This window comes from Gallus gallus, chromosome 7 (genome assembly GCF_016699485.2).
Source record: "Gallus gallus isolate bGalGal1 chromosome 7, bGalGal1.mat.broiler.GRCg7b, whole genome shotgun sequence".
NCBI lineage: Eukaryota > Metazoa > Chordata > Aves > Galliformes > Phasianidae > Gallus > Gallus gallus.
This window is the reverse complement of record NC_052538.1, coordinates 17,560,445-17,574,432: the sequence shown is the minus strand read 5'-3', so window position 1 is coordinate 17,574,432 and position 13,988 is coordinate 17,560,445. Positions and strand designations below refer to the sequence as shown.

At 36.9% G+C, this 13,988-nt stretch overlaps 1 protein-coding gene across 7 annotated transcripts in view; it reads right to left on the bottom strand.

Moving 5' to 3' along the window:
- SLC25A12 (solute carrier family 25 member 12) overlaps positions 1 to 13,988 on the bottom strand; it is a 45,476-nt gene that overhangs the window by 8,640 nt on the left and 22,848 nt on the right. For all 7 annotated transcript variants that reach the window (XM_046944083.1, XM_015289764.4, XM_015289765.4 and 4 more), the window contains 6 exons: positions 13,866 to 13,959; positions 13,177 to 13,261; positions 9,928 to 10,012; positions 9,295 to 9,453; positions 6,035 to 6,087; positions 5,766 to 5,846 (listed from right to left, as the gene is read on the bottom strand). In XM_046944083.1, coding sequence (XP_046800039.1) covers positions 5,766 to 5,846; positions 6,035 to 6,087; positions 9,295 to 9,453; positions 9,928 to 10,012; positions 13,177 to 13,261; positions 13,866 to 13,959 — 557 coding nt within the window. The remainder of the gene's footprint in view (positions 1 to 5,765; positions 5,847 to 6,034; positions 6,088 to 9,294; positions 9,454 to 9,927; positions 10,013 to 13,176; positions 13,262 to 13,865; positions 13,960 to 13,988) is intronic.

The following is a 13,988-nucleotide window of genomic DNA, read 5'->3' as shown; positions in this document are numbered from 1 at the left end:
CAATCTTCTATTATTTTTTATTTTTACTCTGTTGTAAATTAGCACATCCTGCAGAGCAGCCAAAATAACTCTTCCTATTTGCCTAACACCCACCAAAGAAACACAAATAGGCCAATTCGTAAACATTTCTATTTTCTGCCCTGAATTCAACCTTCCTGCAATTAGCCTCCTCCTCCCATAGGTGCACAACTGCCTCCCTCTGCTGTTCTGAGTCCAGTCCTGACACACAAATGAACAGATAAGACTCTAAGCAGAACTTTTTCATAATTTAGTAGTAGTAGTAAAGTGTTACCAATTTTATGCTGTTAACAGAGTTATATATAACAGTATTAGTAGTTATATGACTTGATAAGCAGATGACTAAGTAAAATAAAACATAAGAAAATCCCTAACTCATTATCAGTAGAAAACCTCTTAGAAAGCTCTGTAATTGTTCTGAACATTGTGTATTCGGCGTTGACAAACTTCTTACATCCAGCTTTCTTAGAAAGAGCAGTAATCACCAAGGCACTCAGTGAAATGCTGCCTATCAGCAACATAGGCTCCTGCCCAAGCCTCACCCTTTCGTACAGTTATGCCTGGAGCAAACTCTTTTGAACAAGAATAACTCAATTGACATAAAGATCTACACTGAATTCAGCTCCGTGAACAAATGAGGTCCCTATCACATCATACGGACAGGTAACATACAACACAAGAAAACTCACTTTTTTATTGTGTGCTTTTTAAGAACCGAATGGGAGGGCTGTTGTTTTGTTTTGTTTTTAAGAAAACATTTGTGTGTCTGACAAAGAATGAGGTTGAGGGAAGGCACTGCCTGCACAGCAGCACAGGAAGTGCCTCAGAAGGGGACGCAGAAGAGAAAGGCACAAAGGATCTCCAACCAAAACCAAACTGGCGGTGTGCAGAGTTGCAATGCAAATCTCCACGCTTCTGTGCAAATCAGTGGCAATCACCATCATTCTTTCTCAGAGTACCTTATTTCAGCTGTCAGCTATGTTTTTTAAATACACGTGTGCATGTATACACACACAGAGGTACGCACTGAGGTCCTTGCATTTCTTTCACAGAAGGTGCACTAAATCTAGATTTCCTCCCCAAGAAAATCTTCCTTTGCACATAAATTACAACAGACACTTTAAAAAAGGCTGACAAATTTGTTTCTGAATGGAGGTTATTCATACACATGAAAAATACCAGTAATAAAAGCTTCTACTTAACCTTAATGTCATGTAAAATAACTCTACAAGGAGCAAATAAAGGAACTAAATCTGACAGCAAAGGTTATGAGAGAAAAGATGTAGTTTGAGATCCCACAGCAAACGCCTCATGACATGCCAAAGGCTGAAGGAAATACACAAATGACCCTGCAACATGAGACCTCTTGCCCTTTCCAATTCTACCCAGAGGCATATGCTACAAAGGGGGAGAGGCCTATTTTGAGCCCTTCCTTCCTTCCTTTCCGAAACGACCACATCCTGGACCACAACCATACCCTATAGAAGCAGCTAAAATAAGATGTTACTTAAAACAACCTACTTCAAACACAAACACATCAAAAGAACTTGCACTTCTTTCTCAAGGCAAACTTTCTTTGCTCATGCACCCACAGTAAGCTTACTGTCTTTTTTACTAAACAGTACATTTCTCCATAAGTTTAAATGTCTGCAACAGAAAGCAAAGTAAAGCAGCAACATTTAATTCTTCTCCTAACTTCATCTGTCTAAACCATATAAAGAGATATACAGTATCTATCTTCAAGACTTTGAGGAGCAGCATCCTGACAAGTAAATTCTGGGATTTCTTTGTATATGTGTAGGCAAACACACACATCTCCCACTCCTTATCACCAACAGACGCACCGCCTACACCTTCAAGAAGGGTTCTTAGACCCTTTCCTTCTGGCACCCCACATCCTGCAGCACAAATCAGAAATGTCTTTCACATGAAATGGAATTCATCCACTTGAAACGCTAAGCCCCACACACACTCCATTGATGGAAAAATCCATTTTTTCCAACGTAAATCATAGGAACTTCACCTCAAAATTACAGCATTTTCATCTACTGTGACAGTACTTATGAATCACTTATACGACATTAGATGTCAACTTATATGGCTCAGCTGAGAATGAACAGTTACCTAACATGCATCATGCAGGTGAGTTTCTTTGAGTAGCACTATCCACATTAGGTATGAGTTTTCTGTTTCCCCAGCTCTTGTCAGGAAAGCATCACCAAAGCCTAACTCAGTCTCCCTACTACCTCATAGTAGCTGAAAACTCCAGAGGCAGAAATGCTAATCACCAAATTACAATGAAATTCAATTAATTACAGTAACAGTAGGGAAATAAATTGTTTTATCTGAACATGTGGAAGTGTGGATACTGCTGCTGATGATTAAAAAACCAGCAAACTCTCAGGAAGGTAGGAAGATGGGATATCAGTTTCATCCATCAGTGACCAGAACTCTTTCCTTGACAGGTATGACCTGACCGATGTAACTGAGCTGCCCCACGTAGTTGTTTTGCAGACTTCCAATACAGCCACAACTTGAGAGCAGCTGGGAATATTTGGGCTTTGACAGAGCAGACCCTGCACTCCCCAACGGCATTTACATTGCCCAGAGGCCAGCAGGTACGTTTCAAGAAACACAGGGCACTGACTGACTGCGGGAGGTCCCTGCCCTGCAGTAAGGAAGGAAGACTGGCAGGCAGCTGACCGTGTAAGTAGGCCAGTGCTTGGGTGGATGTCTCTAGTAACAGCTATGAGATTTAAGACTTTTACTGAGGATAGGAGTTTATTTCAAAATCTTACAGCAGTTGAGAAAAAAATAGTATCTTCTTAATGCAGTTCCTGACTCTGTTGGTTACCCCTTTGCGGGATGATACAGCACTTCTCGCAGAGCTGAGGATGCTGAGTGCCATACGCAGGGTGCCTGAAACCACTACCATCCTAACACCAAAGGTTTTAGCTGTCCCAGTTTGTGGGTCTTACAGGACTATAACACCATACACAGGCTTTGATACAGCTGTGCCATCCAGAGAAGACAATTTGCTAGGTCTGCTGCACTACTTCCATTGCTGCTTCTGCCTCCTCACCACAATTTTATTGATACTAGGCTGTGGACAGCAGTGCACACAATGTGCTTCTGCACTGCTTGCAAGAAGGAAGGTCTCCATTGGTGTGGAAGACTTCTGTCGTAAACCATACAAAACACCTAAAAAACAGCTTGCCCATCCATTACACGTAGAAATAATAAAAAGGAGCATTATTGATGTTTATCAGGAAAAGAGTCAGTGCTAAAAACAGACAAGTGAGGGTCAGAGGTAGTAAGAAGAACATCTCTGAGAGCTACACATAGATATAATCTGTTTCTTCTGATGTTATGATGGGGTGAAAAGCATATTTCGAATGTATTCTTTTTATAACGTACTATCAACATAACATATCCCATCTTCCTACCTACTTGAGAGTTTGCTGATTTATTAATACTTGTCAAGACATTTTTAAGAAGCCACAAGCTACCTAAATCCAGATGGTGAACACAATTTTGGGATAGATAAAAGCCAAACAATGCCATGGTAACCCATAATTCTGGGCTAACAGAGAGAGAAGGAATAAAATTGTGCAAAGATGAGGAAGAAAAGTAATATCTCCAGAAGAGAAAGCTTGTCTGCCCCAGCACATAGAGAGGAATTAAGGTTGCTTGTGGCAGTTCCTTGGATGTAACTGTTGGTTATCCCATGATATTTTGTAAAAAAAAGCAGAATACAATGAATACAGTAAATGAGAAGATCAACACTATTTCCAAGCAAGTCAAAATGGAAAAAAAAAGCTGTCAAAATGAGGGTGAAAAAGACTGAGGAGAAAGAGGACAGAAACAGCAGAGGGCCACAAAGATGATGAAGGGCCTGGATCATCTCCCATATGAAGAAAGGCTGAGTAACTTAGTGTGTTCAGCCTGGGGAAAAGACAGAGGGAGGGACCTGATCAATGTTTATAAATATCTAAAGAGAGGTGGGAGGCAAATGGATGAGGCCAGGCTCTTCTTGGTGATGCGCAGTAATAGGACAAGGAGCAGTGGCCTAAAATTTGAACATAGAAAGTTCCATACAAACTGCAGAAGAATTTCTTTATGGTAAGGGTGATGGAGCACTGGAACAGGCTGCCCAGGGAGGTTGTGGAGTCTCCATCTGTGGAGATATTCAAGACCCAGCTGGAAGCCTACCTGTGTGACCTACTGTAGGGCACCTGCTTTAGCAGGGATTGGACTCTATCTCTTGAGATCCCCTTCCAAACCCTGCAATTCTGTGATACTTTTGGAAGATAATATCAGCTACAACAATCAGCTAGTACAAAGGGTTTTGTCTGGACAGCTTATCTGAAACTAATTTTTCTTCCTGATTTTTTTTTGTATGTTCACTACAGTAAGACAATAGAAATGTATTTTGAAAAAGGGGTACCTATCAAGAAACAGAAAAACTGTTAAAGTAGATCATGTTTAATATTATAATTTCAGTATAAAACAATGTAAAAATAGTAACTAAGTATGAGATGTTTGATGTGAACAGTGAATTTAACCATAACAGAGAGAAGAATACTAAGGAATTGTATTTGCTTCTGTTATAAATGATCTGTATGTGCTTCCCAGAAGAAAGGTTAGTCTTTTGCTAGCTATACATCACAGCTGCTTTCTCACATTTCTCAGAAAATAAACTTTGTACACTGACAGGTGAAGACTCAAGCATGTACCAGGCTGCCAAATTCAATCAGGCAGAACTATAAGCAGCCTCCCTTCAGGGCTGCTTCTTTGAATTAAAAGTTTGCAGAGGTCAACAACCTTTCTGCCTCAGGTTTGTTGTAAGCTGAGGAGGTTTTTTTTACCAGCTTGTCAGCCTACTCAACTGGAAGTTATTAGCGTTCCCTGCTACAAAAGAAAACTAACTGAAGTCTTAAACATTTTATAGGGTTAACAGCTCTTGGTGAAACCCACAAATGAAATTAGCCAATGTACAAAAACAAAAAGCCCTATCATCAATACCAATTCCAATCATTTACAGCTTGCTTGGAGGTCCACTGAATTAGAATCGTCAATCTCAATGAAAATATCATTTGTTTTTAACTATATTTACATGAGGGATGTAGTTAGCATCTGCAGTAATGTAGCTACATTTTACATGAAGTAACTTAAACAGAAAATTCACTCAAACTTGTTATCTGAAAGATAAGACTACATCACTCAGTTTTCTTACATTTTCACAAATAAGCAAGAGAATCACACATAGAAAGTTAAAGAGTGAATTTCTGCTCATGCAGTTTTCAAAAGGAAAAAACAGTTGATTTTTTTGTCTACCTTTTTTTTTTTTTTCCTTTTTTCCTGGAAGCAAACTCAAACATGATTCCTATAATCCGTTCACAAGGACTAACTGTAAGTATACTTAACCACATAACTAACCGTGAACATCATCCCAAGCAAAAGTACAGAATGTAGTCATGCAGAAACTTCTTCTGTGAATACAAACACCACTTAAACTGAAAGCTATGTAGTAGGCCAGAAATTGTTAAAGCACATCATTCCAAGGGAACTCAGAATTATGCAGCTTTCCCAAAGAGAAAAAGTCCTTTTCCAGTTCTTGTAAACTGGAAAAAAAAAGTTCTGTTCAGGACAACAAAGCACACACATAACATCGTCATTCCAACTGTACCGCACATTACTGAGAATCAATTTTTCCTAGGAATGAACAGTACAGAATAGATACTTACACAACCTCCAGCAAGGATCTCTGCAGGGAGTGGAATGGAACCATCTTTCTTAGTAAATTTGTCTCTGACAAAGTCATTAACCTAATGAAGATACAATACATTACATACAACATAAATGTATCCTTCCTCCTTATTAACCTATATCAAGTACATCTGTAACCATATTTATTAGAGTGCTTGTAAGTGGTCATCTTTCACACATTTTAGGAAACAAATCCTGTGTTTGTTAACAAACAAAAAAATGTCAGGAAAAAAAAAAAGATACGTACAGTTAGCTTAATAGCCTTTTCTGGAGCAACACCTATCAGCTGTGGTAACAAGCCTATAGAAACAAAGACATCATAAGGCAACATTATCTTCCTAATAAAGAAACTAGTATTTTATAAGAGCTCTACAGAAATGTCTTTCTGCACATGGGATTTCCTTTGAAGTGAGTGACAGTTACCCTAGGAGGTAGATGGCATTTATGCATGTGTGGCTGCTAGAGCATTGGATTTTCATACCTATAGGATTTTACAATAAGATTTCTGTTGAAAATGGTAATGAAAAGGGTGAATGTATCCACCTTCCACAACCAAGTCAAGTCTGATACAGTTGCTGTACACAAAAAAAAAAAAAAGAAAAAAGTAAAAGACTAAATGAACCTCATTATATGTTTATTTACATAAGGATTAATTTGACTTTAGAGTTTTTTAGCCCCTTCGTATTATTTTCCCATAAATCTTGAAATTAAAACAGGAGATTAATTATGAGAGATACACACAACTATGATAAATTATGAACTAACCTCTACCACTAACCTGAGATTTCTCAAGGCTCCAGTCAACTAATGATGTAAAGTATTCTCATTAGTTGAGTCCAACATAAACTTCTGTAAACTCTCTTACAATTACTTATTTTACTTTTTGTTTTTTTTTTTTTTTAAGCTTGCCAAGAGGAATTATCAGTTGGCAGAGCCAATTCTGAAAGACTCTGGTCTCGGAAAACAGCTACTACCAAAACAAGCAGTCTTTTGACAGCAGTACATACACCTTTCAAGGAGCTAATAGGTTAAGAAAAAAAAAGAGAGAGAGAAATCAGTAGGTGGCAGTCTCAACTTCCTAACGTAGATTATAGCAGCATCTGTTATCTTTCAATTCATTTTGTGCACAGTAATTCTGGTATTATGCGTAAAATCATAAAACTTAAAGGGTTTGTTTTTATTAGAAGTGCTCATTTCCATGCTTAGGGAACATCAGTTTGTTAGAAGTGTTTGCCAATTAACAAATAAAGAAATCCCGTACTAATAATATCAAACATCAAATGACATCAACAAAACTATGATGGTGCAGCTTCCCACTCTCTCTTAAATGAAAATGATGGCTAAAATTCATAAAACAATCTTCAAAATTCCCCAAACTACTTAGGTCTGTAAATTCTTTATAGTACCTCCCTAAAAAGAAGCTCAGAGTAAAGGTACCAAAATAGAAAGTGCAGCACATAATATATGCAGTGTAGTGTTTTCTTCCAACACAGTATCTTCTGTGTGATGTACAGACTTACTATGCAGAGGAAAGGTAGTTATTAAATACAAAGAAAGGTTGACAATAACAAAAAGAAATACTGCCCTCCCAGCCTGAGTCTCTGATCTACCACAAAAAGAAAACCCCGCTCTGCAGTGCCTGTAGTTTGAAGGGGGAAAAAAAAGAAAAGAAAACTACCAGACAAAACACCACAAGACAATTCCTCACACTGTCTCCTCCTTTATATGCAGCTAAACACCCCAGACACACACACACTCTGTATTCTAGAGAACCTAGGATTCAGCATGGTCTAACAAGAGAGCTTAGAAAATACTTTGTAATTAGTTCAGAAGTTGGATGTCAGGTTTCACAAGCATTACAGTTTTCCTGACCAAAAATTAGAAGTTTTCACTTAAAAATAAGAGCTTTCCAATGTCCATTCAAGTCTATTTCTTAAACTGAAGAACTATATTGTATCATTATATATTAGAATACAATTTAGGATAATCCCACTCAGAAATATAAGATTCCAGTTACAGTCAGCTCTGTAAATATTTCCATTGTTTCTGTTTAATAATCATTTGCAGATAATCTGATACTATGAGCACATGCTGACCATTGAAGATAACGTTTTCAGAACAGCTGCACAAACCTCTCATGATAAACAATCTTAAAAGACAATTACTAAACATATTTTTTAAAAGTTTAACGAGTTGACATTATTCTCCCTCAACATGCACTTTTTCCCCCTTGAGTGTGAAGCACTGTTTTTAACTTATCTATGGAAAGCATTTGCCAAAAGTTAGACAACAAAAATAAAAAGTGATCGGTTTTAGAAGCAACTGTGCAAAATCACGTTGGGGTGAGGGGCAGAGAAAGAAAACAGTACTATAAAAAAGAACTGCAGAAATCACAAAGTTTAAAATAGAGTCATGAATATAACTTCAAGGACTATTTGTTTTAATGAAAGATCTAGCAACAAAAAAAGGGAAGAAATTTACTAGGAAAACATAATTTATTGAGATAACAGCTATCTCATTAATATTTTGGCTCATTTATTCCTCTTTATTTGTCATTGCAAAGTCCTGTCAGATCACTGAAAACTTAGTCAGAGTCCATAGACTTTCACATGCAAAAACTTCTCAGATAGTGCTCTTAACAAATACTAGCAAGGGCCATTGTCCTCACGGACAGAACACACTGTAATACTAAAGAACATAAAGAACACTCTGTAATACTAAAGAACATAAAGATGGTCTGTGACCATCACATTAAAAAATAAAATTTAAAAAAAATTGTGTTTTGTTGCTTGAAAAAAACAATTAAAAATAGAGAATTCAACTAAATATAAATATCAGATGACTGACTACTGTATGTACCCTTTAAGTACGTTATCTTGTTGATATAATACAAATGCTTCCATAGCCTTCTCCTAAGCTAAAAAAAAAAAAAAGATAGCTTTCTATCTAGCTGGTGCAACTGATAAGAAGTTGCTTTGAATTCTTAACCTGCATTTTAGAACAAACTGATACATAAATTGCAGGCTGCAATTTCTTGCTCACAGTAGTCCCAGTACCTGCAGAGGTATGAGGAATAAGCAATCTGGCATCCAGGTTAACAAGTACCTTTCAGAATGACTATTGTCTCTGTTTGAATAAAAAATATTTGCTGTAAAACAGATATTTGCTCTTCACACGCTAAAATCCATTCCTCACGTTCACCCCCAGCCAAATATCACAAACCTCAGTTTGTGAGATAATCTTGTCCACAACACTCACACCACAGAGATTAGGACTTTAAACAAATCTGTGCACCAAGAAGCCAATCAGTAACAACAGAAGGCCTCGTTTTTCCCAGCAATTATGATGAACAGTGCTCAAGGGTAGTTAAATAGTCAGCTCTATGAGACAGAAGCAAAAATGTAAATTATATCAAGTTTCACAGTTTTCCAATAAGACTGGTTCTTGAGTCTTATTAAAAAAAAGGGAGAAAATCCCCAAGCCAATATGTATATTTTACTCACTTACCTCTGTAAAGACCAAAAAAGCCTTCAAAACGCAAAACCTTTTTAAAGCAGTCGAAGCTGTTTTTATACATCAACTCTCCTACGACTGAACCAGTGGAGCGCTGATTCTGCATACGAGTTTTCACCAGGTCTATGGGATATACTGCCGTAGCACCAACAGCTGTGAGAAAGCATTCGGAGCATTACTTCTGCAGCTTCTCTGTTGGTGTAGTACATAATCATTATGGTGACTTTCTTTAACAGTAATTTCAACACACAGATCTATACAAGCTGGTAAGATCTCTGAGATGTTGGAAGTAAGAACAATACTGAAAATCTAGAAAAAAGTCTCCAGGAGAATGAATTTATTATGTATTATATAGAACAAGTTGCAGAGAACAAAGAACACCAATCAGAAAAAGCAGCAGTAAGAACTATCAGTAAGCAAGTGTGTTTCTCAAGTGAGTACAGTTTCAGTTGTTCCTAAACGGGTACTAGAATAGAAGGGATAAGGAAGCGAGAGTGACACAACCAGAAGTGGCTGCACCCTCCAATGCTTCACCTGCATAACCAAGAAAGTGCACCTTAGATGGTCCCAAAGAGTCTGGCAAGAAAGACTACAAACCCAGGCCTGAAATGCAGACAAATTACTCACCTCCAGCAATTGAGCCCAAAGTGAACCTGTAGGCTGACTCAGCTACCTGGAGCCAGATAGGCCTGCTTAACTCTCCAAACGATTGCTGTGTGAGGAAGAAAGGGAAAAAAACATTTCAAAACTTTGCTGGGAGAACAAAGACAATATAAATCTGCTTTCATGAAGTTAAACAAAGATTCTGACAAAACCGTGTGGTATTACATCAAGGAGGGAAAAAAAAAGAATTTCTAAGTTCCAAGACATCAACTGAACAAAGCATGTTTTTCAAATACTCCTTATAGCCATATTCTTACATTCCTGGTATTTTCATTCCTGGTATCGCAAAATAAAGCCAACCATCTATGGTCAAGATAAAGTAGATAGAAATATAAACCAACTTTGCTATTTCTCATCCTATTGCCTTCAAACTGCCAAGGAACGGAAACCCCTTCTTAGCTTAAACAAAATTCAGTATCTGACAGATAAGATGTATACTCTGATGGTAGATGCTAAGACTGTATATACACATTACTACATAGAATAAACATGACATCTACTACCTTCAAAACAAGCAAAAAATGCCAATTATTTCCCAGAGCATTCCTCACAAAGCTCTATCAGACAGCTGATGATTTGCAGACACAACGATGACCTCACTAATTTCAATCACATACACTATTATAAACATGTTAGGATTTTAAATAAAAACCAAGTCTACACCAAATATTTGCAGAGATTCAAAATCACATTATTAGATGTTTACTACATATAAGGTAATAAAGATAAGCTGATACACAAGATGTAAAGATTCAGAAACTGGCATAGTACAGTATGCCAAGTTTTCTTCCAAACATAACTAAGGGTGTTAGAAAAGAATTTATACGATGTAGGTAATAGGTGGCCAAAATACTAGAGGTTAAAATCCACACTAAAGCAGATACCAAAGCCCATCTCCCAAAAGCAGCCTCCTTTGTTCTTTACAGATAACCTGTATCATTTGCAGATGCACTTGTGAGTGCAGAGCTGGGATTTATACAGACCTCAGAACTCTACAGTGCTTCGCTCTGATGCACATTATGTATTCTCTACAAAGAACATCACACAGATGTTTCACTGCTAACATTTACACCAGGCTTTCCAAAGCTCTGAATCGTGGAACATCCACAGAAGGGCAGCACATACCTCAGTGTAAGCAACCCTGCTTATGCTGGCATGACACTGCATGTGCAAAACCCTGCCTTTAAGATGTGACGCTACACAGTATGTACACAAGGAAGAACACAAAGGCCTCTGAGGTTAAGATGGGATCCTTATTTGTAAAAAAGGAAAAAAAAAGTATTTTGTACAAATTTCCTAAAAAAATCAAAAACAAAACAAAACAAAAAAAAAAAACACCCAGGTGCCATCATTTCCCTCCACAAGGCATTTTCTTCTCCAAAAATACAGCTGAGCAGAAAAGAACAGAAAAATTCTGGGTCACAAGAAGTACAAAGTACACGTGTGGAACAGTCTATTAAAAAAAAAAACAAAACAAACAAGCATAGATCAAATGAATTGCCTTTACAAGCAAAGAGAAACAACAAATCTGAAGAGTTCAGTCACTATTCTGAAAACTTTAAGCTTTCCTGATTTTAATGAGAATCACAATAAAAACAAGATGGTCACAAAAACAAAACAAAACAAAACCCTGCAAAATACAGAGGGACCTTTTGATCCATTTCAATAAAAGACATATGCAGTAACAACACACTGAAAGACTCTGAAAGGGCACTGGTTTTTCACTGTACAGAATTTTTGTCCTACATTATCACACTTGGTTCCTCTTAGCTTTTTAAGGTTATTCCTTCTACTCGAAGCTCTACAGAGTTCTCATCAAAGTCCAATCACTACATTCCAATATAATTCCTAATGAATACATCACTGGATGTTAAGAATCAAATTCTTTGTGAAGGAATTGTCACTTTTTATATTATTTAATAACTGTTCACAAAGTTTGTAGTTTACTTGTGTGTTCAGCTGAATATGCAAATGAATGTAATTAATGCTATAGCTTTCAAAACATTAATATTTATAAACAGAAAATTACTGTATCTGTCATCCCTACAGGATATTCACTTGCCGGGCTTTAGGAAAATCCCACACAATGAAAAAATTGACAATAAAGTAAACATTGTTGAAAGCAAGCTACTTTCCATTTCCACCAAACCCACAAAGAGCAAGTTTATGTACATTGCCATATAAATGCAATTAGTGAAGTGTTTTCATTTTCCAGGGGTGGATGGACCTCACAGCAATGATATTATCTCTACCACAAACAAAACTTTTTTGTTGCATCTATCAGTACTGTTAAATTAAGTAATAACAGGTTCACTTAGGATATGGTCCAGTAAAAGACTGTTCCTTACAGAAGAGGGAAAACAAAATTGCTTCCTTTTTGCTGTGCTCTCTTAATACAGAATATAGAATAGGGTTAAAGCATGCTGTATTACTCCAAGAGCATTAAAAGAGTACATTCTAGTGATGGGTGAAGCTTTTTTCAGTGAGCTCATTTTATAACAGTGTTAAGCTACAAAGGTAATTCTGAGGTGTAAAATAAAATAGGTAAGTATTTTATTTCCTAATAGTCTACTCAGAAAGCTGAGTGCTACAGAAAACACTGATTAAAACCAACAATGACAGTTACAAATGCAATTATGAAACTTCAGCAAAAGTACTTCTCGTTAGTCTGGACAAACATTGCATACACATTTCTGCATCAACTCATTCCACCATTCTTGTCTTATCACAGATCCTACATAATCCAGTGGATACAATCTCTTAAAGGAACTTCACTGTAACATGTACAAAAAGTGAAGTGGAAAAGAACAAACTTACTGTAATAATAGGGGGCAGTAGGTATAGTTGCCTTTAGCTAGTTTCTGATCACTCAAGAAAGGTAGCATTCACAATTCAGTAACAAAGAAGGAATAGCTTACTCCTTTCCAAAGATCAGGGCTTGTTGGAAATTCTAAAAGGAGGCAATCTCCAAATAGAGATGCTTCTCTTTTGGCCGCCAGCCCTTAACTGAGGGAGGGGTGAACCCAGGGTTGCACAGGTGAATTGCTTACTCAGTACTATCCTAATTCTATCTTTATAGCAGTACACATACAACATGACCCATTTGTTAAGAATCTGTTTAAAGTATTTTTGTTTTTAACTTTTCATACACATGTACATGTAAACATTCACTTAATTTCAGCAATTTTGATTGTATATACCACTTTTACCTACCTGCCTCTGGAGTTCTGCCAAGTTGTATGGTAATGCACCCTCAGCTAAAGGTGCTACTCTCTCAATATCTGCCAAAGTTAAGCGCCTTAAGACAAGGCAGAGGAAAGTAAATTACTGTTAGTTAAAATATCAAACATATTTATTACAGTATTCCTAGCTGCATCTCACAGAATACATCATGAATTTAAAAAAAAAACACTTGTCATATTTAAAAGCATGCCTAAGAGTTCTGCTGTATTGAAATAAAGAATTCTTGGAGTTGGAAGGGCACTCCCTTCTTGTAGCTGTCAATGGATCTTTGGTTATTCAGAAGGGAGTTCTTGATTATTAGCAATAAAGGACATAATTCACAACTTAAACTATTTCTAGGTATCCCCAAGTGTTCACATGCAAACAACTACGGGAAACATCAATAAAGTCAAGAATAATGGAGAATTATAGCCTTCTGGGATTACCATAATGTAATTTTGCTATTTTATGTTAAAATCTATGATACAACAATCAACAGTTGTGCTTGATATACAGAGATCACTCAGAAAATATCTGCGCACACCAGCCATTTTACACTGAATAAATTGTAACGGAATACCACAAAACACACAAATTTTAAAATTAAGATGAGGAGATTTTGCATAGAAAACAACAATATGGTTGTAAAATGATAAAATTAATTATCATAAGTTACCCACCCAGTAACACTGTATAAACCTGTAAGTTGGTAAAGAATATCTATTTCCAACGGTGTAACTTGTCCAAATCGGATTGCAGACTGTGTAAATTCCTCTGGATTTAAAAGGGAAGGAGAAATAAAG